The sequence below is a fragment of the Leopardus geoffroyi genome, chromosome E2 (assembly GCF_018350155.1).
Source record: "Leopardus geoffroyi isolate Oge1 chromosome E2, O.geoffroyi_Oge1_pat1.0, whole genome shotgun sequence".
In the NCBI taxonomy this organism is placed as follows: domain Eukaryota; kingdom Metazoa; phylum Chordata; class Mammalia; order Carnivora; family Felidae; genus Leopardus; species Leopardus geoffroyi.
The window spans coordinates 19,004,444-19,026,884 of NC_059335.1; the positions used below are offsets into that span (position 1 = coordinate 19,004,444).

The 22,441-nt window shown below is 40.7% G+C and overlaps 1 protein-coding gene across 3 annotated transcripts in view; it reads right to left on the reverse strand.

The window, feature by feature from the left end:
* Positions 1-22,441, reverse strand: part of GARRE1 (granule associated Rac and RHOG effector 1) — an 83,985-nt gene that overhangs the window by 50,452 nt on the left and 11,092 nt on the right. For 2 of the 3 annotated variants that reach the window (XM_045442510.1, XM_045442511.1), the window contains exon 2: positions 2,899-4,196. In XM_045442510.1, coding sequence (XP_045298466.1) covers positions 2,899-3,393 — 495 coding nt within the window. In that variant the 5' untranslated portion in view covers positions 3,394-4,196. Of the gene's footprint in view, positions 1-2,898; positions 4,197-15,238; positions 15,293-22,441 lie in introns of all 3 variants that reach the window. The other variant, XM_045442509.1, reaches the window with a different exon arrangement.

A 22,441-nucleotide genomic window follows, 5' to 3' on the forward strand; every position in this document is an offset into this window, starting at 1 on the left:
CATTCCATGTGAATTGGTGAGTATTCTGAGGGTAAGACCCTTATTGGCCCATGGCAGTACCTAAGTTCCAGAAACAACAAATACTGCTCTGTGGAAAAAGCAAAATGTTAAGTCTGCGGGCCTAAACTTGGCAATCACACTTTAGAATTTACTTATAAGTCAGCTGTTTGAAACTTAGAATACACCCATAGATTCTAAAACCCATCAACAGCACTTAGTTTCCAGTCTAGCCTCCAAAGCCTGTTTAGCCTATTATGTACAAAAACATGGTAGTATTCCAGCTGTCCTAATCACATTTCAGTGGGGAAGCCAAGTCAAAATCCCAAACCACAACAATTAGAAGTATTTCTCCTGGGGCGTCTGCGTGGCTCAGTCGATTGAGCGTCTGACTTCGGCTCAGGTCATGATCCTGTAGTTCGTGAGTTCGAGCCCCGTGTCAGGCTCTGTGCTAACAGCTCAGCGCCTGGAGCCTGCTTCAGATTCTGTGTCTCCCTCTCTCTCTGCCCCTTCCCCACTCATGCTCTGTCTGTCTCTCAAAAATGAATAAAATTTAAAAAAAGTTTTTAAAAAAGAAATATTTCTCCTTCTCAGCTCAAGTGGTCCATGATGGTCCCAAGAAAGCAGAAGGGCCAAGGTAAGTGCAACTTCAGCCCAGTAGCTTCCTAAACCCCCAGTCCTCAGGGCTGGTTCCTCCTGCTCTAGTTGTCTTGACCTGGGGAACAAGGGCACTCGCCAGGCAAGGGTTGGAGGGCAAAAGGGCCATGACTAACTCTGTCTCCTCTAGCACCTAGAGGCATGGGCTGAAAAAGAGCTCAAAGATGTTCAAGTTAAAATAAAAGCCTTTGGCCTTATTTTTCAAACCACTCTTGTCTGAAAGTCTAAAAACTAAGTGTTTATGTCATTACAGGATGAGAGCTGTGACAGGCTGAGTCTAATACTGTATAACCCTTTCTGAGAGGGCAGAGTCCCTAACTGCTCTCTTGCCACATCTCTGCAAAGCAGCGACCAGGCACACTGGTGGCTGAACAACATGGTCCTTTCTGTAAAACAAACAAAGGCCAAAGCTGTACATTTGTGCATGTGCACATATGTACCCAGACAGCAGTCTGGAACGGCACACGCTGGCCAGCTAACGGTGGCCACTTCTGGGAAACAGAATGGGATGGGAGAGTAAAGCGGCAGTTTTACATTTCACCTTTTGAATTTCTTTTGAGAAGTACATTTTTTTTAAGTTTATTTATTTATTTTGAAAGAGAGACAGTGGGAGTGTGGAAAGGGGCAGAGAGGGAGGGAGAGAGAAAATCCCAAGCAGGCTCTACACTGCCAGTGCAGAGCCTGACATGGACTCGATCTCACAACCCTGAGATCATGACCTAAACCGAAACCAAGAGTCGGCAGCTTAACCAACTGAACTACCCAGGTGCCCCAAAAAGTATATTAAAAAAAAATGCTTTATGTATATTTTAGACATGTAACTCAAAAAATACTTGAAACTATCACAAGCCATTTTAAAAACACTTCAAGATGGTAATTTCCCTGAATATAAAATGTGATCATAGAAATAATCAGAAATTTAAAATATACTTGGACAGACTCAAAAGAAAATGACCAGCAGGTTCAGTAAACTACAGCCCACGGGCCAAATCCAGTTCAACAGACAGATCCAGAAGGTAAGACAGGTTTTTACATTCATAAAGGTTATTAAAAAAGCAGAAGGGAACATCTGGGTGGCTCAGTCAGTTAAGTGTCCGACTCTCGACTTCGGCTCAGGTAATGATCTCGTGGTTCATGAAATTGAGCCCGGCATTGGGCTGTGTTGACAGTGCAGAACCTGCTTGGGATTCTCTCTTTCCCCCTCTCTCTGCCCCTCCCCTGCTTGTGCGTGCACTCTCTCTCTCTCTGAAATAAACTTAATTTACTATTTGCTTGGTACAGAAAGTCTGAAGATCCCTAATTTACACCAATAATACTCTTTTCAAATATAGTTCTAAATTCTCTTGGAAACACCTTCAAAATCACTTTTAAACAATACAAATTAGTCACATTATTTAATAGCTTACCTTTTTTATACCCCCTAAATTCACAGCAGTATAAATTAACTTGTTTAGCCACCCTAACCACCAGAGTTGGCTCAGAAGACGTGATTTCCTAAAATCAAATTCAGTCCCAAGATGGAAAGGGGCATTCTCTGTTCTAGCATTCAGGAACCTAACCCCTGACACGTTGTTAAAATGCACAAGGACGTGAGAAATCAAACTCAGAAGAACTCTCTGAGCAGCTAACAATGATTTTTAAAATCTAGCAGTGACACTAGTGACACTAATCTAGCAGCAGATCAGTTTAATAAATGATTTCCTAAATGAAGGAAATAGATCATCTTTATTCTGAATGAAATTTGTATTCTAATCTTATGTTCTAATCTAGAGCCCTGAAAGAGGGAGAATACTTCATTTCGATTAACAAAGACCCTAAGAAATGTATTAATCAATTAATTTAGAACTGGAAAAATAATTTATCCCGTAAACATGTGTGAACTTTCTACATTAAACCAATGGTTCCATATAATGACAATTCACAAACAAAGTTCATGCTCATATTTAGAATTCTCAGTCCCCACTATGTACTTTTAACAGTATGCTAGTCAGAACTAAAGTTTCAACTTCAAAATTGAAAGAACATAAAATACAGGCTGATTTGTTTAACAGTCTTTTAACCCACTTAATTTGAAATGAAAGCAATTTAGAACCTGGTATTGCACAAAGTGTTTTACAAGGACAGAATATCAACAGAAAGAAGATGATCATCACTGCCGTGATTTAGGAAAAAAATGAAAACCGCATTCTCACTTCCCTCTGGAATACATTTTCCTACCCAAGTATGACACAGAAGATACTCTACCTCAATGTCCTGGAGGCTGAATTCCTTCTGATCTGTAAAGTTTGCGGCCCCAGCACTAAGTTCCATCAGCATCTTGGCGATCTCGGGCTTTATGGCTGAAGTCAGCCGACTGGCTGCTTCCATGACGTGCTCCTGCACATCTTTAAGCTGCATGGCTGCCTTGGAGTAGTGAGAGTTCCTAAACACAGTGCTGAAGAGATCCGTGAGGAAAGTACTGGCACGGCAGAAGACGTTGAGGGCATCCAGGTACTTGGAGATGCCCTGCTGGATGTCGGCGATGGGAGTGGAGTGGGGCATGGCGTGGTGGCAGCTGCCCGCAGCGGTCAGGCTGCCCAGGGGGGCGGTGGTGGCCGTCGACGCTAGGGGAGCACTCAGTGCTCGGCCCAGCTCAGGCATCGGGTACTGCTGGTGCTGCTGCACCTTCTGCTTGGACCCGCCAAGCAGGAAGCGCCGCTTGTAGTCCATTTTACTGTCCTGGGCGCTGCAGCAATACATGCGGGAGGGGTGGCTGTCCCAGTGACCGTGAGCGGGTCAGGGTCCTGATTCTATTTTCTTTCCCCCCAGAACTGTAGCTAGGTATAAAAATAGTGGAGTTCTGCAAATCTAAGTTTTAAAAAAGGCATTTCCATGAGGCAGGTGACCATGTGACCCAAAGTAGATGCAAGAACGACAGGTTTATGTAATTAATATTTTCAGTGTAGGCAGGACCCCTGACCAAAAATAAACATGTGTCCAAAATGCTGTATAGGAACTGTTAGCATTCCACTCTCTTAATAAAAAGATATGCTTGCCGAGAAAAATGTTTACTTATAATTGCTTTGCAAGAATATTTTGGTACTTGTATTTACAATGGCAGAAAAATAACTTAACTTTTAAAAAATGTAATATAATGTAATATAATGTATCTTCAATATACCAGAAAAGTTAGAACCCCCAAACCCACAAGCTGATCAACAGCAATTTAAAAAGCAGTCCAGTTACTTCACACTAGGTCCTGAAGAAGGAAGATCAAACCTCTGCAGAATGTTGACAGAGCCTGCCTGCCAAATCCATTCACCTGCAAAGCTTCTTCTCAATGCGAAACATTTCCAAATTTCCTTTGATGTTTTCTGAAAACAAGCGTTTTTTTGAAAAATGGCATTTGTTATTATAAGTCTCCTCCTCCTTTCTTTTTGTTTGCTGAGGTAGCAGTTTCCTTGTAACAGTAATAAGAGGTGCTTCCAGACAGGGCTGGCCCTCAATTGTAAAGTCTGAAGCAAGAATGCGCCGATGTATTTGTAAGGCCTCTAAGTCATTTCCTGTGAGGGGGAAAAATAAGATAAAGTTAGGAAAGTTACAGGACAATGAGGAATTCTGAAACATTAACTCCTGAAATGCTAAAATCCACAAAGGCGGGCTATAAGTAAGAAATCACAGACAACCTTACAAAAGCAGGTAGGGGAGCTAGAGTTGAACTATGACATGGTGACTATTAGAAAATTCTTCAAGTTGTACAAAAATAGTGCAACCAGGAAGGTTTGATTCCACACCAACCACTTCAAAGCTGAGGCTAACAGGGCCTGGATTTGTGATGGTATTCGGCATAACCCTTGATTCCTCCCCAAAGAGCTCATAAATTCGCAAGGGGATCAGGAGAGTATCCAGACCACGGTGAGGATGGTCAACAACTACAGCAGTCATAAGACCTTAAGGGGGACTGGAAAAGAGAGTGAGGAGCAAAAACAGAGAGATATCAGAAGGTTGCTACAAAGAAAATGTTCCCGTGAGGTAGCCCCTGACCGAAGGATAGGTTTTCACAAATGCAAAGGGATGGGTGGGGTTCCCCAGCTCCAAGGACCACCAGAGCAAAGGCCCTGAAACAGGACGGCACAGAGGGCATTCAGGATACTCCAGCTGGGCGGAAGCGCAGTGCACAGACAGAGCCTGGTGTGGTGAGTGGCTGACAGGAGGTCTGCCGACAGGATTCCCCTCGTCCCCACCTAGGTTCCCCTCTGGATGTTCAAAGGGAAGCCTGGCGGGGTGTGTGCTGGTTCTCATACCCTGGGGCACCTTCTGTAGAAACCCCGGCTCTGCACAGGTGTAAATAGCAACATCTGGGCTTCTCTGGTTACAGTTTCTGGTACCTTTAATGTTTATTTATTTTTGAAAGCACAGAGCACAAGCTGGGGAGGGACAGAGAGAGAGCGAGACACAGAATACAAAGCAGGATCCGGGCTCTGAGCTGTCAGCACAGAGCCCGCCCGACACAAGACTCGAACCCACAGACCGCGAGATCATGACCTGAGCCGAAGTCAGATGCTTAACCAACTGAGCCACCCAGGCGCCCCTCTGGTCCTTTAACAGTGAAGTAGTGTGACTCTTCTCAAACAGCTAACATCAGGGTTCACGTTTGCCTGAACTATCTGTTCTCCCAAATGTAACAATAGTCCAAGTCTATTTTACCGAGTGTTATACTTACTCCCTGTTAAACTACAAACTACATGATCTCTGAATATAGTTTGGCCTACTTATTGATAAGTAGGTTTTCTTTCTTTTCATTTTACTTTTTTGTTGATAAAAAAATACAAGTCACACTTTGTCGCTCATCTTGGCCAACCACCACGCCTTTACAATTGCACAAGGAACGGAGGTACAGAGGCTAAAAGAGCAAGAGATGAGAGAAACACATATACACTCTAAAGGTGTAGCAACTCTAAGCCAGGTAGCACGTAAGTATAACTAAACTGGCTGCCATCTGCAGCTCTGTGTTCAAGAGAATCTTACTTAGCTCTTAAAAAATCTGGGGCGCCTGGGTGGCTCGGTCAGTTGAGTGACCGACTTCGGCTCGGGTCATGATCTCACGGTTTGTGAGTTCGAGCCCCGCATCAGGCTCTGTGCTGACAGCTCAGAGCCTGGAGCCTGCTTCAGATTCTGTGTCTCCCTCTCTCTCTGCCCCTCCCCCACTCATGCTGTCTCTCTCTGTCTCGGAAATAAACATTACAAAAAAATCTCATAAACTTTTTATCTATTATTTTTTTTAATGTTTATTTATTTTTGAGAGAGAGAGAGAGACAGAGCATGAACGGGGGAGGGTCAGAGAGAGAGAGAGACACAGAATCCGAAGCAGGCTCCAGGCTCTGATCTGTCAGCAGAGAGGCCGACGCGAGGCTCGAACGCACGAGCTGTGAGATCATGACCTGAGCCGAAGTCGGACGCTCAACCGACTAAGCCACCCAGGTGCCCCTCATAAGCTTTTTAAGAAACAACATATCAGACAACTACTTGTAAGAAATGTTCCGAAATGTTCTTTTTTCAAATTTATGACAATAAGGAAATCCTATCTATCCCTACCCAAGTGCTCTATTATAACTGATGTAGCTTTACAAATTCTGATGTACAACAGAAGTCCTCAACAGGAATGCTGTTTACACAGAAACCATGTGGTCTATGAAAGAAAATCATCGCCTTGCGCTGGCTATAGTGAGCGTCTTGCGCAGTTCTGAGGAGCACTCTTTGTTCTGTGTGACACACGGGTGCCTGTGGCTATGACAGTCCACCCCCATTCCTCTGCTAGTTGGTCCTGAAAGGCCAAGAAGACCCATATACTTACCTAATTTTAAAGAAAGCATCATAAATAATTATACTCTTTTTTCACTTTACGTATTTCCAAAATTTACTTGAATCAAACTTATAATGCTTAAAGATACACTATTTCTCACCAAATTCATCTACAAATTCAAAATCAAAATCTAAACCACCTTTTTTATAGAAACCAGCAAGCTGATCCTAAGATTCATATGGAAATGCAAGGGACCCACGATGCCCAAAACATGTATTAGAAAAAAATATGTTGTTGAGGAGCCTGGTGGCTCAGTCGGTTAAGCATCTGACTTCGGCTCGGGTCATGATCTCACGGTTCATGAATTTGAGCCCGGTGTTGGGCTCTGTGCTGATAGTTCAGAGTCAGGAAGGATACTGCTTCGGATTCCGTGTTTCTGTTTCTCTCTCTCTCTCTCTCTGCCCCTCCCCCGTTTGCACTTGCGCTCTCTCTCTCAAAAATAAATACACGTTAAAAAAAAAAAAAGAAAAAATACATTGGAGGATTCACACTTCCTGATTTGAAAAACTACTATAAAGCTATAATAATCAGTGGAGTACTGGCATGAGGAAAGACACATAAATCAATGGAAATAGATAAACATTAAAAAAAAACTTAAAAAAAAAGAGCAACAAACAAAAACAATACAAGTATGACCAACAACGTGGAGAACCTAGAACTCTCATACAGTGTTGGTAGGAATCTGAAATGATGCAAACCACATCAGTCTGGATGCAAACCGTCTGGCAGTTCCTCAAAATGTTAGAATTGCCATATGAGCCAAAATTCCACTCCTAACTACGTACCCATGAAAGCTGAAAATACAAGTTCATATAAAAACTTACACATGACAGCTAAATAAAATCATAAGTGAAAAACTTATACACAAATGTCCACAGCAGTATTATTCGTAAGAGCCAAAAAGTGGAAACCACCCAAATGTCTATCAACTGGTAAATGAATAAACAGGATGTGGTATAGCCATACATATCATTCAGCCATAAAAAGGAATGAAGCACTGATAAATGCTACAATGTGGACGAACCTTGAAAATATATGGTAAGTGAAAGAAGCCAGACACAGAAGACCATACAATGAGGGATTCCACTGACATGAAACATTCAGATAGAGCAAATCTACAGAGACAGATAAAAGTAGGTTAGTGGTTGCCAGGAATCAAAGACACATAGAGAATGGGAAATGACTGCTAATTAATACAGAGTTTCTTCCTGGGGTGATAAGGATGTTCTGGAACTAGATGGTGGTGATACCATACAACTTTGTTAATACAATAAAACCCACTGAATCACACATTCTAAAATGGTAAATTTTATGGCATGTGAATTATATACCAATAAAAAAGGAGATACAGGAAAACATATATACCACTGGCTTCCAGAAATGTCTATTTAGGATAGATGAACAAAGGTCTGATAGGCTACATCTGAAAAATGACCCACTGGTTCCTGGGTAGATCTGCAGCACTGTGGGTAGTTACTGACTAACCAGGGTGGTGATCACCTGGGTGTTTATTTGGAGGTAAAAAACTAAGCACTGTTGTTATAATTTGTGCATTTTTCTAAGTTCAGCAAAAAATTAAAGGAAGATGGGGCACCCTGGTAGCTCAGTCGGTTAAGCATCTGCCTCGGTTTTGGCTCAGGTCATGATCTCACAGTTGTGAGACTGAGCCCTGCATGGGGCTCTGAGCCGGGCGTGGAGCCCACTTAAGATTATCTTCTCTCTCCTTCTGCCCTTCCCCCACTCAAGCTTGCTCTCTTTCTCTCTCTCTCAAAATAAAAAAAAAAAAATTAAAAGAAGAAAACAAAAAGTTAACTAGCATAGAAAGGAGGGACACTTGGGTAGGGAAAAAACACTGAGGGTGGGAAGGGAAGAGTGGGACCTGAGAGGCAGTAAGACAGAGATTACCAAATGGCTGGTCTCAGTCAAATCTCCTTCCTTCTTTATAATAAACCAGTGGGGCCACGAATATGTGCATTGCACTAGTCTGAAATGTGTATGCTTATATGACTAATTTGGAGTGTAAGAAAAAGTTCTAGATTAAAACCCTTGGCAAACTCTAAGATTCAGACCTAATCCAAACTGCAATTTCACTATTAAGAAGAGAGCAACAGGGATGTCTGGGTGGCTCAGTAGGTTGAGGGTCTCACTCTTGATTTCAGCTCAGGTCATGATCCCAGGGTCATGGGATCGCGGCCCGCATCAGGCTTGATTCTCATTCTCTTGGGGCACCTGGGTGGCTCAGTCGGTTGAGCATCTGACTTCGGATCAGGTCATGATCTCTTGTCTGTGGGTTCGAGCCCTACATAGGGCTCTGTGCTGTCAGCTCAGAGCCTGGAGATTTCTTTGGATTCTGTTTCCCTCTCTTTCTGCTCCTCCCTAGCTTGCACCCTGTCTCTCAAAAAATAAAACGAAACGTTAAAAAAAAAAAAATGATTCTCATTGTCTCTCTCTCTTCCTCTCTCTCCCTCTGCCCCTCTAGACCCTGCTTGTGTGCACTCTAATTAAAAAAAAAAAAAAAAAAAAAGAAAAGAAAAAAGAAAAGAGCGACAGATTCATGAAAATAAAAACATGTAAAGAAAGAGGAGGGGAATGATATCAAAAGTGCTGCCACTTACTCTGCAGTAAGGACCTCTAAAACTTCTCTTTTCCATAAAAACAATAAGAACACTGGCCAAAATGGTCAGAATCAACTTTTTCCAAACTCTGGAAACTAACAGGCTTCCAGAAAACTGGAGAACATCTATTCAAGAAAAACAGCTGAATTTCAGTATGAATAGTGAGTTCTATAGCATTTTAACTTGACCTAGTTCCATTCCCTGTTCTCTAACTCTGTGATAGAGTTGAAAACTAATAGCTGCATTTGCAGTGAAAACCAGGAGGCGGGCAGCCACCAGAGGGAGCAAAACTGGGCTAGAGGTCCTACAAAGATTCCAGTCCCTAGAAATTAAAATTATTTGACCTATCTGGTAGTTCCCTGAAAGATCCCACTTCTCTATCTGAACTGACATGGAACTCACTTGGAGATGGGAGAAAATCAGCTTTCCAGAGTTCCCATATTCTATCACTTAAAATGGTCAGTTTTCAAGTAAATCTTACAAGACATGAAAGAAACAAGAAAGTTTGACCCATACACAGGAAAACAAACAACAGAAAGAATTCCTGAGGAAACTGGATTTACTAGACAAAGACTTAAAACCAGCTATTTAAAAATACATTGAAAGAACCAAAGAAACCATATGTAAAGAACTAAAGGAAAGTATGATAGTGCTGTCTCAGCTAATAAAGAACACCAATAAAAGATAAAAACTGTATTGAAAAAAATAGAACCAAACAGAAATTCTGGAGTTTAAAGATATAATAACTGACATAGAAAATATACTAAGTGGTTCAACATAAAATACACTAAGTGAGCAGAGTCAGCACACTTGAATATAAATCAAAATCATCCAGTCTGAGGAGCCTCAGAGACCTGTGAGACACCATTGGGCATACGATGGGATTCCTACAAGGAGTGGAGGGACAGGCACATATTTGAAGAAATAACGGCCAAAAACTTCTCAAATTCGATGAAAAACAGGAATCTACATGAAGCTCAACAAACTCCAAGTAGGATAAAATAATCAAATTGCCTAAAGCCAAAGAGAATCTTGAAAGCAGCAAGAAAGAAGCAACATATCATGTACAGCTGACCCTGTCATTTATAGTAGTTACATTATGTAAGGTCATCACGCAAACTGTAATTTGCAAATACTGAATCAATACTCTTAGAAGACACACAGAATTCAATTCCTATGAGTCTCTGGTCATAACATTTTCATCAGTCAATACACAACCTTGTTTTATTTGTTTCTCTTTAAACATCTTATTTAATATATATTGTTGATTCATTAATATTGAACTAACAACCAACAGGACTGTACCTCATGCCTTAATGAAGCTTATCTAACACATGTATTTTATCTATATGGCACATCATAGCTTTCTTAGGCTTAGGAACACTTGACAGCTCTTTAGTACTATGCTTGGGGGCTTTTTAAACAGTGAAATTGCCAACATAAAGCATAAAAATGCAAAAACCATGGCATTGGATAGATTATGGAATAGACACCTTACAATCTAAGAGTTGAAATAAGAAGGCAGAGCATCACCTTGTTTGACAGCCACAAGGGTGTGCACACTGGGCAATTCAAAATTTTTTGTTACTCTGCACATGTCCAAAAATGACCATAATAGCTTCACAAGTTCTGATTTTGTATTACAAATAAATTTTAGTCATTAAGTCAATCCACAAATATAGAATTTGAGAATAGTGAGGATAGACTATACAAATATACTACCTGAAATACCTATATTCCCAACATAATGGGGTATACCTCTTCTCAACAATTTAATATACAAAACATCAACCTTTGAAACAAATAATCACAGAGTTAATGAACATCTTAAAAGATACACAGAGGTTGCTCTTTAAATACTGAACCCTGAATATACTTAATGTAATATATCAACAGTTCCATTATGCGCAACCTGTCAGGATTTCATTGATTTTTAAAAAAAAAAAAAATTTTAACGTTTATTTATTTTTGAGACAGAGAGAGACAGAGCATGAACAGGGGAGGGTCAGAGAGAGGGAGACACAGAACCTGAAACAGGCTCCAGGCTCTGAGCTGTCAGCCTGACGCGGGGCTCGAACTCACGGACCAAGAGATCGTGACCTGAGCTGAAGTCGGCCGCTTAAACAACTGAGCCACCCAGGCGCCCCTCATTGTGATTTTTAAAGATTCAAGCCTATAAAAGGTACAATCCATCTGATATTTAGAAGTGTACAGTTTATATAGACAAATTTATGCTTTAAGAGAACAATTACATCTGGTGAATCATTTACTCCTTTTCCCTTCAAGAATGTATTATTTAAAAATTTTAATTTAAGTATAATTAATATACCGTGTTATGCTAGGTTTCAGATAGAAGGAATGTATTATTTTTTCAAATAAAAATAATTTTTCTAAAATCCAAACAAGTTGGGGGATTGTGTTATTAGTCATTAAACATTTTATTTTAGGGGTGCCTGGGTGGTTCAGTCGGTTGGGTGTCTGACTCTTGATTTTGGCTCAGATCATGAATGATCTCGCAGTTTGTGAGGTTGAGCCCCGCATTGGGCTCTGTGCTGACAGCGTGGAGCTTGTTTGGGATTCTCTCTCTCTCTCAAAATAAATGAATAAACTTAATATATATATATATATATATATATATATATATATATATATATACACACACACACAAATAAAAAGACTGCTGTTCTTTTGTTTTTTTGTTTAAAAGGGATGCCTGAGTAGCTCAGTCAGTTGGGCGTCCAACTTCAGTTAAGGTCATGATCTCATGGTTCATGAGTTTGAGTCCTGAATCGGGCTCTCTGCCGTCAGCACAGAGTCTGCTTCAGATCTTCTGTCTCCCCCTCTCTCTGTCCCTCCCCCGATGGCACGTGCATGTCCACGCACGCTCTTGCTCTCTCTCTCCAAAATAAATTAAAAATAAACTTTTTATTTTAGTGCTAAGTTCACAGTGAAAAAGAATCACTTAACAAGCTAAAATATGTATTAAAATCTCCTCATTGTTTGGTTTGCACATAGCTGCTTCATCAAAAATAATTACTTCAAACAAAAGGCAATAACCAGTGCTGGTGAGGATGCGGGGAAATTGGGCCCTCACACATTGCTAGTAGGATTGTAAGATGGGACAGTACTTTGGAAAAAACAGTTTGGCAGTTCCTCAAAATGTTAAATATAGTGTTACCACATGACCCAGTAATTCCACTCCTATGCACATACCCAAGAGAAATGAAAACTATATGTTCACACAAAAACCTGTACATAAATGTTCATGGCAGCATTACTCATAGTAGCCAAAAAATAGAAACAATCCAAATGTCTGCCCACTGATGAGTAGATGTGGTACAGCTATATAATACTGGATGTATATATATTACATACATGTAAAGGAATGAAGTATTGATACAAACTAAAATGGATTAACCTTGAAAACACTGCTAAGTGAAAGAAGCAAGACATAAGAAGCCACATGTTATATGATCCCATTGATACGGAATGTTCCGAACAGGCAAATCCAGAGACAGAAAGCAGATATGTAGAATGGGGAGTTACTGCTAATGGGTACAGGGTTTCTTTTTGGGGTGATGACAAAGTACCGAAGTTAGATAGTGGTGATAGTTGTACCACCGTGAATATACTAAAACACATGGTATATAAACTATATCTCAATAAAGCTGTTATTTTTAAATGAATTTTTAAAAAATGAATTTAAATAATAAATCTTTCATTGCCATTTTCCTTTCGTAACTTCTCATTTAACAGCAAAAGGTACATAATAAAAAACAAGTTTCTCAGGGACACCTTTATTTTTTTATTTTTTATTTCTTTTATATTTTTTAATGTTTATTTTTCAGAGAGAGAGAGACACACACACACATAGAGCGTGAGCAGAGGAGGGGCAGAGAGAGGAGGAGACACAGAATCTGAAGCAGGCTCCAGGCTCTGAGCTGTCAGCACAGAGCCCAACGTGGGGCTCGAACTCACAAACTGTGAGATCATGACCTGAGCCAAAGTCAGATGCTCAACTGACTGAGCCACCCAGGTGCCCCAAAAACAAGTTTCCCAGGGACACCTTTAGTGCCAGCGTTAGTCTCCTTTTCATACTTCATTAGAAAGCTGTACTTAAATGCTGCTAACCAGAATCTAGAAACGTCGGTGCCAAAAGGGTCCATAAAGATCATCTAATTTAAGCCCTTCAATTTACAGATGAGGGGGGAAATCCCAGGATGCTGAACAGCTGCACTAGACCATAGAGCGCCGGGATCAAACTTGGGTGTGTGGATTCTCAGAGCTCCGAACACATATGTAAATGTTCTGTTCTGAACCATTCCGACTGGCAGACAGATTAAGCTACGCTGTAGCAACAAATCCTGAAACAAGTGGCTTAACCTGACAGATTTATTTCTTGCTCACATGAAGTTCAGCATGGGTCTGGCAGCCCTTCTTCAACTTGTCGTGACAGGATCAGAACTTGTGTTTTCCAGTCATCTCAGCACAAAAAAAGGAACTCAGACCTACTCTTCACTACTTCCCACTGGAAGCAACACACATCACTTCCCCTCATGGCCCTTTGACTAGAATTAGTCCCATGGTACCAATGTAATGACAAGAGAGGCTGGGAAATGTAGGGGCCCATATGGAATATTGGGTAAGCATTACCATCAGCCATGGCTGACAACCCAGCCTTGCTGGGTGTTGTGTAGTTCTGACTAGGTGGTGGACGCAATTCTGATCCCACACAGGAGAGGCTGTTTGGTAACACAGAGTCCTCAAAGATGCTTTCCAGATGCCAGGTGATTCCCACATGGGCTGCTCCGGGACATGGTTCTGTGTTGTGTATATGTATGTGGAGTTGGGGAGTAGAAGATGGCGGGGGGCGGGGGGGGCAGGAAAGGTCATAGACTCTTTTGAGAAACTGATGAAAAAACACTCCTAGTCAAACACATATGCAAAACACTGAGGTCTCCCTTCAGTTTTGGAATTGGAGCCCTAGGTGAAGAACCACCTGCCCTCCGTACTCCCCGTGCCTCAGTGAGAACCTGTGTGTATGATCCCTTCTAACAAGACCACTTAAGTCCCACAGTCAGGTGGGTTCTTCCCCAGGCAGAGAGAACACACAAGCCCCTTAAGAAGATGAAAACTGGCTTTTACTTATTCTTAAAAGATCTGTTTGTTCCTGTGCTGATCTTTGCTATAATAACACTAGACAGTGTTGAATTCAAGGAAATATGATGGAATTGAAATAACACTCAGGTTCTATCGTTTTCAAACAGGATTTTGCCAAGAGCTAAGAAGCAGGAAAGGTGGTGACATCCATTTAAGGAGTTGTCTTCACGGCAGTGATAACATCCCCTGACAAAATACTGTTGGATGGGTGATGGGTACCTGAGATCCATCAACCATTTGCTCTACTGTTGTGTATGACTGAACATTTCCACAATAAAAAGTATAAAATGCACACCGACATGCACAGAAGCACCTGGATATATCCCTTTTGTTATTTTTTACATAAAATTCTTCTCAACGCTTAATGTTTTTCTAATGCTTTTACCCCATATTTATCTGCCTGAAGGGCTAAAATATGTTCAATCTATTTCAGGATATTTCTGTATTTTCTTACAAAGAATTTTCACTGGGAAAATATTAATCACTTATGAATCCATTATTCATATGCATTGTGGAAGTCAATATACATTGTGAAAGACCTCAGTAGTTAGTTGTAGCCAAGACTTGTAAGATTTAAGTATTTTATTCATAAATTTTAATGATGCCCAAGATTTACAAACACATAGCTGAAGAGGACATTTTAGTAGATAAGTCACGTTTTTTCAACACCATAGTAGTTTGCTAAATTCTCAATAGATTAAAATTGAACCCAGACCTGATTATGTCATTTAAAACCTTCCTTTCTGCAATCAAAGTCATCAGCAATTTCTATTTCAAACAATAACAAAGAACATGCTTGGAACTAGACAAAGTATAAAAAGAGTTTTCTTATACTCCTAACTGATATCAAAAATGGTTTGGTCAGCCTGAGAAAATCTGAAAAGCTTCCCTTTATAGAGAGTACAGTGGATAAGAGAGTGACCTTAGGGACCGACTAACTGGGTGGGATCCTGGCTCTGCCACTTACCAGCTATGTGACCTTGGCAAGTTCTTTAACCTCTCTGTGCCTCAGTTTCATCATCTGTAAGATAGGGATAATAACAGTAACTACTGTTATGAAGTTAAATGAGTTTATACACGTAATGCACATAGAACGACACCTGGCACATACTGAGCACTAAATGATGAACTTGTTATTGTCATTCCCATACAATAAGTGAGAGTAGGCAGGCCTTGTTATCTCTGTTCGTCTGGAGAAAAGTACAGACAAAGGTCCTGGAAAGGTTCCAACCCCGGAACTAAGTAGAAATCTACGTATCCTAGGGCAGGAGGCATCACATGTTTCAACGATGTGATAGCTATGATTTGGGAATACAGAGAATAATTATAAATCCATTTCAGTCATTAGCCAGCAGAGAAAATGGGAGTGAAAAGCAGTCCTGTTGTCTGCAACGGTATGGCACAAAGTAGCTTCACTCCAGAATGATGGGCTAAATAAATAGGCACACATACTTACCTTCCCACTGGCCCCAAATCCTAATGAAGTAACCATAAAGACATTGACAAGGGAATCACAACACAACAGTGATGAGTAGGGCTGAGGGATATAGTCTATTTAAATGCTGGCCACTTTCCAGAAGATGAAGAGAAGGCAGAGGGAATTATATGATACAACAGACCACAGTCGAGCTAAACACTTCCCAGAACACGCAGAGCCAAAGGCGGGCAGAGGGACAGAGCCTTTTTTCCTGTAGGAGCTGTATAAACACCTGGCTTTGAGTCAGCAGGTACAGAAGTAAGGAGTGGGAAATAGGTTCATCAACTTGATCTCCATACTTCTGATGGTTGGTCACTTAATCAGCTAACTCCTCCTATGGCAAAAGGACTGCTGGAAAAACAGGAACCTTTTCTCAATTACCTATATATATCATCAACCCAGTTCTTCACTGATAAGGATCATCAGACAGTAGACTTAAAAAAACAAAAACGAAAAACAAACACAAAAAACAAAAAACCCCTAACAACCAGAGGACACAAAAGGACACCTAGGATGAAAAGCGGATTGGACTCCAGAAGAAACATAGATTTTGTCCCTGAAAAGAAATTTTAACTGGTATCCTTAGAGAGATATCAGATAATGCACCCTTAAAACAAAAGCAAGCGGGGCGCCTGGGTGGCGCAGTCGGTTAAGCGTCCGACTTCAGCCAGGTCACGATCTCGCGGTCCGTGAGTTCGAGCCCCGCGTCGGGCTCTGGGCTGATGGCTCAGAGCCTGGAGCCTGTTTCTGATTCTGTGTCTCCCTCTCTGTCTGCCCCTCCCCCGTTCATGCTCTGTCTCTCTCTGTCCCAAAAGTAAATAAACGTTGAAAAAAAAAATTTTTTTTAAAAGCAAGCAAACCATAAAGGAGGCAGAAGGAAGAATTCTTGAAAATAAGAAATATGATTGCTAAGATGAAAAACAAGGGAAAAATAAAATGAGAGTGGAGTAGGGTGCAGGAGATATGCACACACATTTGCTTATATATTTTAAAGTAAGCAATAGAAGAATAAATCAAAAACCAATAAAAATGTTACCTATGTGGTACAGAGTAAACAAGGGCATGGAAGAAAGCCATTCATTCTCTCAATCTACCTTGCTTTATAGTTTTATCTTTAGAACTAAGTAAATATTTTGTACAACTAAAAAAAGAAAAGTAAATCAAAAAGAAAACAATCCCTAAAAATAAAAAAAAACAGAAAAATGAACCTAAACTATCAAATAGTGTGGCATAACCACACAGAGAAGGATTATTTCAAGTTGAAAACAGTATTTTTACTATAACTCTTTGGTGTTACTGCCAACGAAGGAGAACAGACACAAATATAAAATCAAAGAAACAAAAATCCTTTAACGATTCATCTGATTTTGAGATATTAGCCTGAAATCATGATTTACCTTTTTCTTTCCAAAATGTACATGTTTATTTTACTAAAAAGACCTAGAAGGATTCACATCTCAGTTGTAATGAATGTCCCTAATACTATTTCCCACCCCCAAAACCAGAGCTCCTTAAAGAAATGGCTGATTCTAGATCTGGGGTCAGAAACAAAAAAGATAAGCCAGGAATTCTTATCAGGCCAGGCAGCAAGGAATTCTTCTAATGTGACTCCTGTCAAAAGGACTCAGATTCAACCTGAAGAATAAGCTGTATTAATGGCCAATAATGGGACAAGCATACTAAATAAATAAATACATACTCTCCTAGAGCAAAATTCATTAAATATATAAAAATTAATGAGCTTTGACTTGGCAATGACTTCCTGGATAAAACACCGAAGCATAGGCAACAAAAGAAAAAAACAGACAAACTGAACTCATCAAAATTAAAACTATTGTGCATCAAAGGACACTATCAACAGAGTGAAAAGGCAACCCACAGAATGAGAGAAAATGTATGTAAATTATACCTCTGAAAGGGGATTAATATCCAGGATATATAAGAACTACATACAACTCAAAATAAAAAACAAAACAGAAACAAAAACAAAAACCCCAAACCAAACAATCCAGTTTTAAATACGGGCAAAGGACGTGACTAGAAATAAACAAATGGCTAACAAACACATGAAAAGATGCTCAACATTACTGATCATCAGGAAACTGCAAATCAAAACCACAATGACATACCACCACAAATCCATTAGGGTGGCTATTATAAAAAGAAAAAAACCACACAGAAAATAACATGTTCTCAAGGATATTGAAAAATTGGAACCCTGGGCATCACCAGTGGGTATATAAAACGGTACTGTCGCTGTGGAAACAGTACAATGGTGCCTCAAAAAATTAAATGTATAATTACCATAAGATCCAACAATTTCACTTCTTGATATATACACAACAAAAGAAGTGAAAGCAAGAACTTGAACAGATGTTTGTACGCCGACGTTCATAGCAGTATTATTCATAACAGCTAAAAGGTGGAAATAAGACGAATGTCCATCAATGGATGAGTGTAAACAAAATTTGGTACCACCACAAAATGGGATATCATTAAGCCTAAAAAGGAAGGAATTTCTGATACATGGTTCAACATGTTCATCCACGTGGCAAGCTACTTCTCTAACTTGTCAGGCCACTGTTCTACAGAAACCTGCAGTGGTGGCAGTATCTGGGTACTTAAGTGCTACAGGGAAGAAGGCAGAGATCATGGTCCCTACTTCCAAAGTCACAGCTAGGTAACAGGATCATCAAACACTCTGTTTCTCAAGCTCAGGTGGAGAGTGAAGAGGACAGGTGGGTGGAGAGTACAGTGCTGGTGATTTCTCTGGGGAGCCTGTCCTTTATCTTTTATATCTGTTTAAGCATCTTTCACTATGTGCACGCACACGCATGCACACCTAATTTCTGTAGTCAAATACGTTCATCTGTTCTTTCAGTGTCAGGTTTTGCAACTTAATTTACTTGCCAAAATTAATGATCAAGCGTAGATGAACCTTTCGAAAAAGATATATATAAATGGCCAATAAGCATACAAAAAGATGCTCAGCATCATTAGCTATCAGGGAAATGCAAGTTAAAACCATGATACCGCTTCACAGCAACTGAGATGGCTTTCATAAAAAAGACAGACAATACCAAGTGCTGGTGAGGATGTGGAGAAACTGGACTCCTCATATACTGCTTGTGGGAATGTAAAATGGTGCAGATACTCTGGAAAGCAGTCTGGCAGTACTTCAAAAGGTTAAAAATAGAATTACCACATAACCGAGCAATTCCACACCTACGTATACACCTAAGAGAAATGAAAAACATGTCTACGCAAAAAACCTGTATATGAAGTTTACTATTCATAATCGTAAAAACGTGGGAACAACCCAAATGTATCAACTGATGAATGAACAAAGAAGATGTAATTTAGCAGCCATCCAATGGGATATTATTCAGGCATAAAAAGGAATGAAACATTGATACACGCTACAACACGTATGTGCCTTGAAAACGTTATGCTAAGTGAAAGAAGACAGACACAAAAGGCCACATACTACAGGACTGCATTAATATGAAACATCCAGGATAGGCGGATCCATTGAAACAGAAAGTAGATTAATGGTTGCCTAGGGCTGGGGGATGAGAAGAATAAGGAATGAATGCTAATGGGTACAGGGTTTCTTTTTAGAGTGATAAAAACATTCTAAAATTGATTATGGTGGTGGCTGTAGAATTCTGAATGTACTAAAAATCACTGAATCATATATTTTAAATGGATGAATTATAGAGTATGTGAGTTATATTTCAGTAAAGCTGTTATAAAAGAAAAAAAAAACCATGAACCACTCCATAAACAATTCCCTCTTCAAAGAAAAAAATACAGAATATTTTCTCTCCTCTCCAGTCTGTAACAATGTAAATCTAAATCTACCCTTGATAATGTGGAGACGCCACAGGAAATTCTTCAGGGAGATTAGTGAAGTTATTGTCTGTGAAGTTCAAAGCCCAATCATTTCCATGTTTTTTGTCAGTTCAGAATGACACAAGCCATATTTAGAAATGCACTCCAGAAAAATGCTTTGAAGAATTTTATTCTCAACATTCATGAATTTAAAATATCTATCCAGGCAAGAGAAAATGCCCGAAAGATTTAGTTCTTTGTTCTCTGAGTCCTAGGACTCTACTTTTTTGGCTCCCCTTATCTGTTATCACACTAAGAAGAGTGAGGCAATGCTGACTGAGGAGATGTTAGCTCTCCTAAGCTCCACTCCTGTCCCCCTGGCCATTCTTAGTGGCCTCTTTGAGCCACTCGTCCCCTGACAGACCTGAAGTACTATGGTTCCCCCAGCGTTCTATGCTGTGCCTCGTCTGTTGCTATTATCAACATATTCTCTCTGGGAGGATCCCCAAATCCATCTCTCTAGCCCAGATCTTTCTCCTGTGCTCCTGATCCCAAATATTCAACAGCCTTCCGGACAGTCCTCAAATCAAGTGCCCACAAACAACCCTCCCCGTCTTCCATTGCTCCTTTCCTGTCTTAGTGAACGTCATCACCGCCTACCTACTGGATCCACCGTCTCCACCTGTGAGCCAGACGCCTGGGTGCTATCCTCTACTCCTCACTCCCCTCTACAGCCACTTAATCATTTAGTCGTACCCTTCCTGCCTCCTTAATAGCTCTCAAGTCTTTTCTCTTCAATCTTTATTGCCGATCCAGAGTTCTGATCTTCTTTTCCTCTTGCTGGAATTACACAGGAGCCTCCTTCCAAACTCCTGGACTGCTCCATTCTGGTTGCTGTGTCATTGTGTTAGAGCCAATTTAATTATCTACTCTGCTGCTTAACATCAGTTATGGCTGTCCACAACGCTTCCCAGCTGTCTTCCCCCACCCCACTGCCCACCACTGTCCAGGTCTTGCTTGTGCCATTTTCCCTCTTACCATCTACGTGCTCAGTTCCCTCTGCCTAGAAAGCTCTCCTGGTTTATACTCACTTCTCTTGGATGTCTAACTTAGAAATCACCTCCTCTGGGAAGCCACCTTGGCAAAAAGTGAGCTAGGAGTCCCTCTGTGTGCTACTGTAACACATTGTTTTTGGCCACGTCTTAGTATTATCTTTACTGTACTGTAACATACTGCATCACACTACCAGTTTGCGTGTTTCCCTGCCACCTCCAACGCTCGGGATCATGGAGCTCATTCAAGATATTCAAGAGTGCTAAGTACACTGTAAACATTCAACAGGTATTTGATGAATGATCAGTACATCCTCAGTATTTATTTAATGGTGATTTTTATACAGTCAGTGTTGCTGCCCACAGAGGCAGTGGTTAAGTGCTAGAAATAAGGCTCTGCTTAAAAAAAAAAAAAAAAAAACAACAAAAAACAAAAACAAAACTACCGATGACATGTCATGTTCACACAAGCACTCCTCAACAAAACAAACCATTTATCAAGCGCCGACAATCTGTCAAGCATTAAACCAAGCTTTAGCTACATAATCTCATTTAATCCTTGCTAGAACCCTAAAATAAAAACAGCTGACATGAACCAAGTGGGTATTCAATACTAGGCTTTGTGCTATGCACTTTACATGTTATTATCTAATTTCATTCTCTCCATGACCCTGTGAGGTAGGTGAAGCATCTAAAGAGGTTAAGTGAGTTTTTCAAGTTCTTGCCACGTGGCTAAGGTAGGAGTCACCAAGAGAACTGGGTTTGGGGCCTGGCAGTCTGCTGCCAGAGGCGGAGCTCTCCACCGCGCTATCCCACCTCTGTCAAATATCTAGACGGCAACATTCTGTTTATCACTCTTAGAGAATATGGCTTAAAGCTGTAGTCTTGGAAGTGACAGGAAGTTGAGCTGGAGTAATGAAAAGTAAAGAGATTTCTCTTTAGGAGATCATACCCATATCTATTCTTGATGACACTCACATTCAACTCTGGTCAAGACCCCTCTCTCCCTCTCTCTCTCCCTCCCAGGACTAGACCCATGAGACATCTCCTCAGGTCCTTCAAACTATACTTAGTCATCCTTCCACTCCCTGCTCCTCCCGCTGTATTTACTGTCTTGGTTAAAGGCACCTCCAACCATGAGCCTAAACCCAAGATGTTGCCCCACGTGGGCCCTGTCCTGGTCCCTTTGCTTTCTATCCCTTACATTCAATCCCACCAATTCTGTTCACCTGGTCTACAGCAACTGCTCCATAAATGTTAGCTATTGTTACTGCTACATGCAGTAGCCTCTAAATGCCTCTCATTTTCTTCTTTATACATGCAGTAGTCTTCTGGAGCAAGCAAGACAGGACTGAGAGAGAATGCTTGCCGTGAGGACCAGAAGCCAAGTTGTCAGATGCTCAGACCCAGCTCTTTCAACTGAAGTACGCAGAAGGGAAGATGTACCTCAGCGTTGGAACTCAACATTGTATTTTATTCCATTTTACAAAAGTAGAAGTCAGCATTCAATCCTTTAACACAGTGGTTCTCAACAAGCGGAGGAGAGGATACTTCACACACACACACACACGCACCCACCTCAGGGGACATTTGGTAATGTCTGGAAACATTTTTTGGTCATCACAACTGGGGCAAGTGCTAGGGGGTAGAGGCCAGAAATGCTAACTATCCTATGATGCACAGGGCATCTCCCTTGTTCATCCAAAGACAATTACCCAACCCAAGATGTCCACCTTCTGTGTTCAAGTTACCTAATGTGTAAAAAGTTACTTCTCTCTGGGAAGAGGATACACACTTCCTACATAAG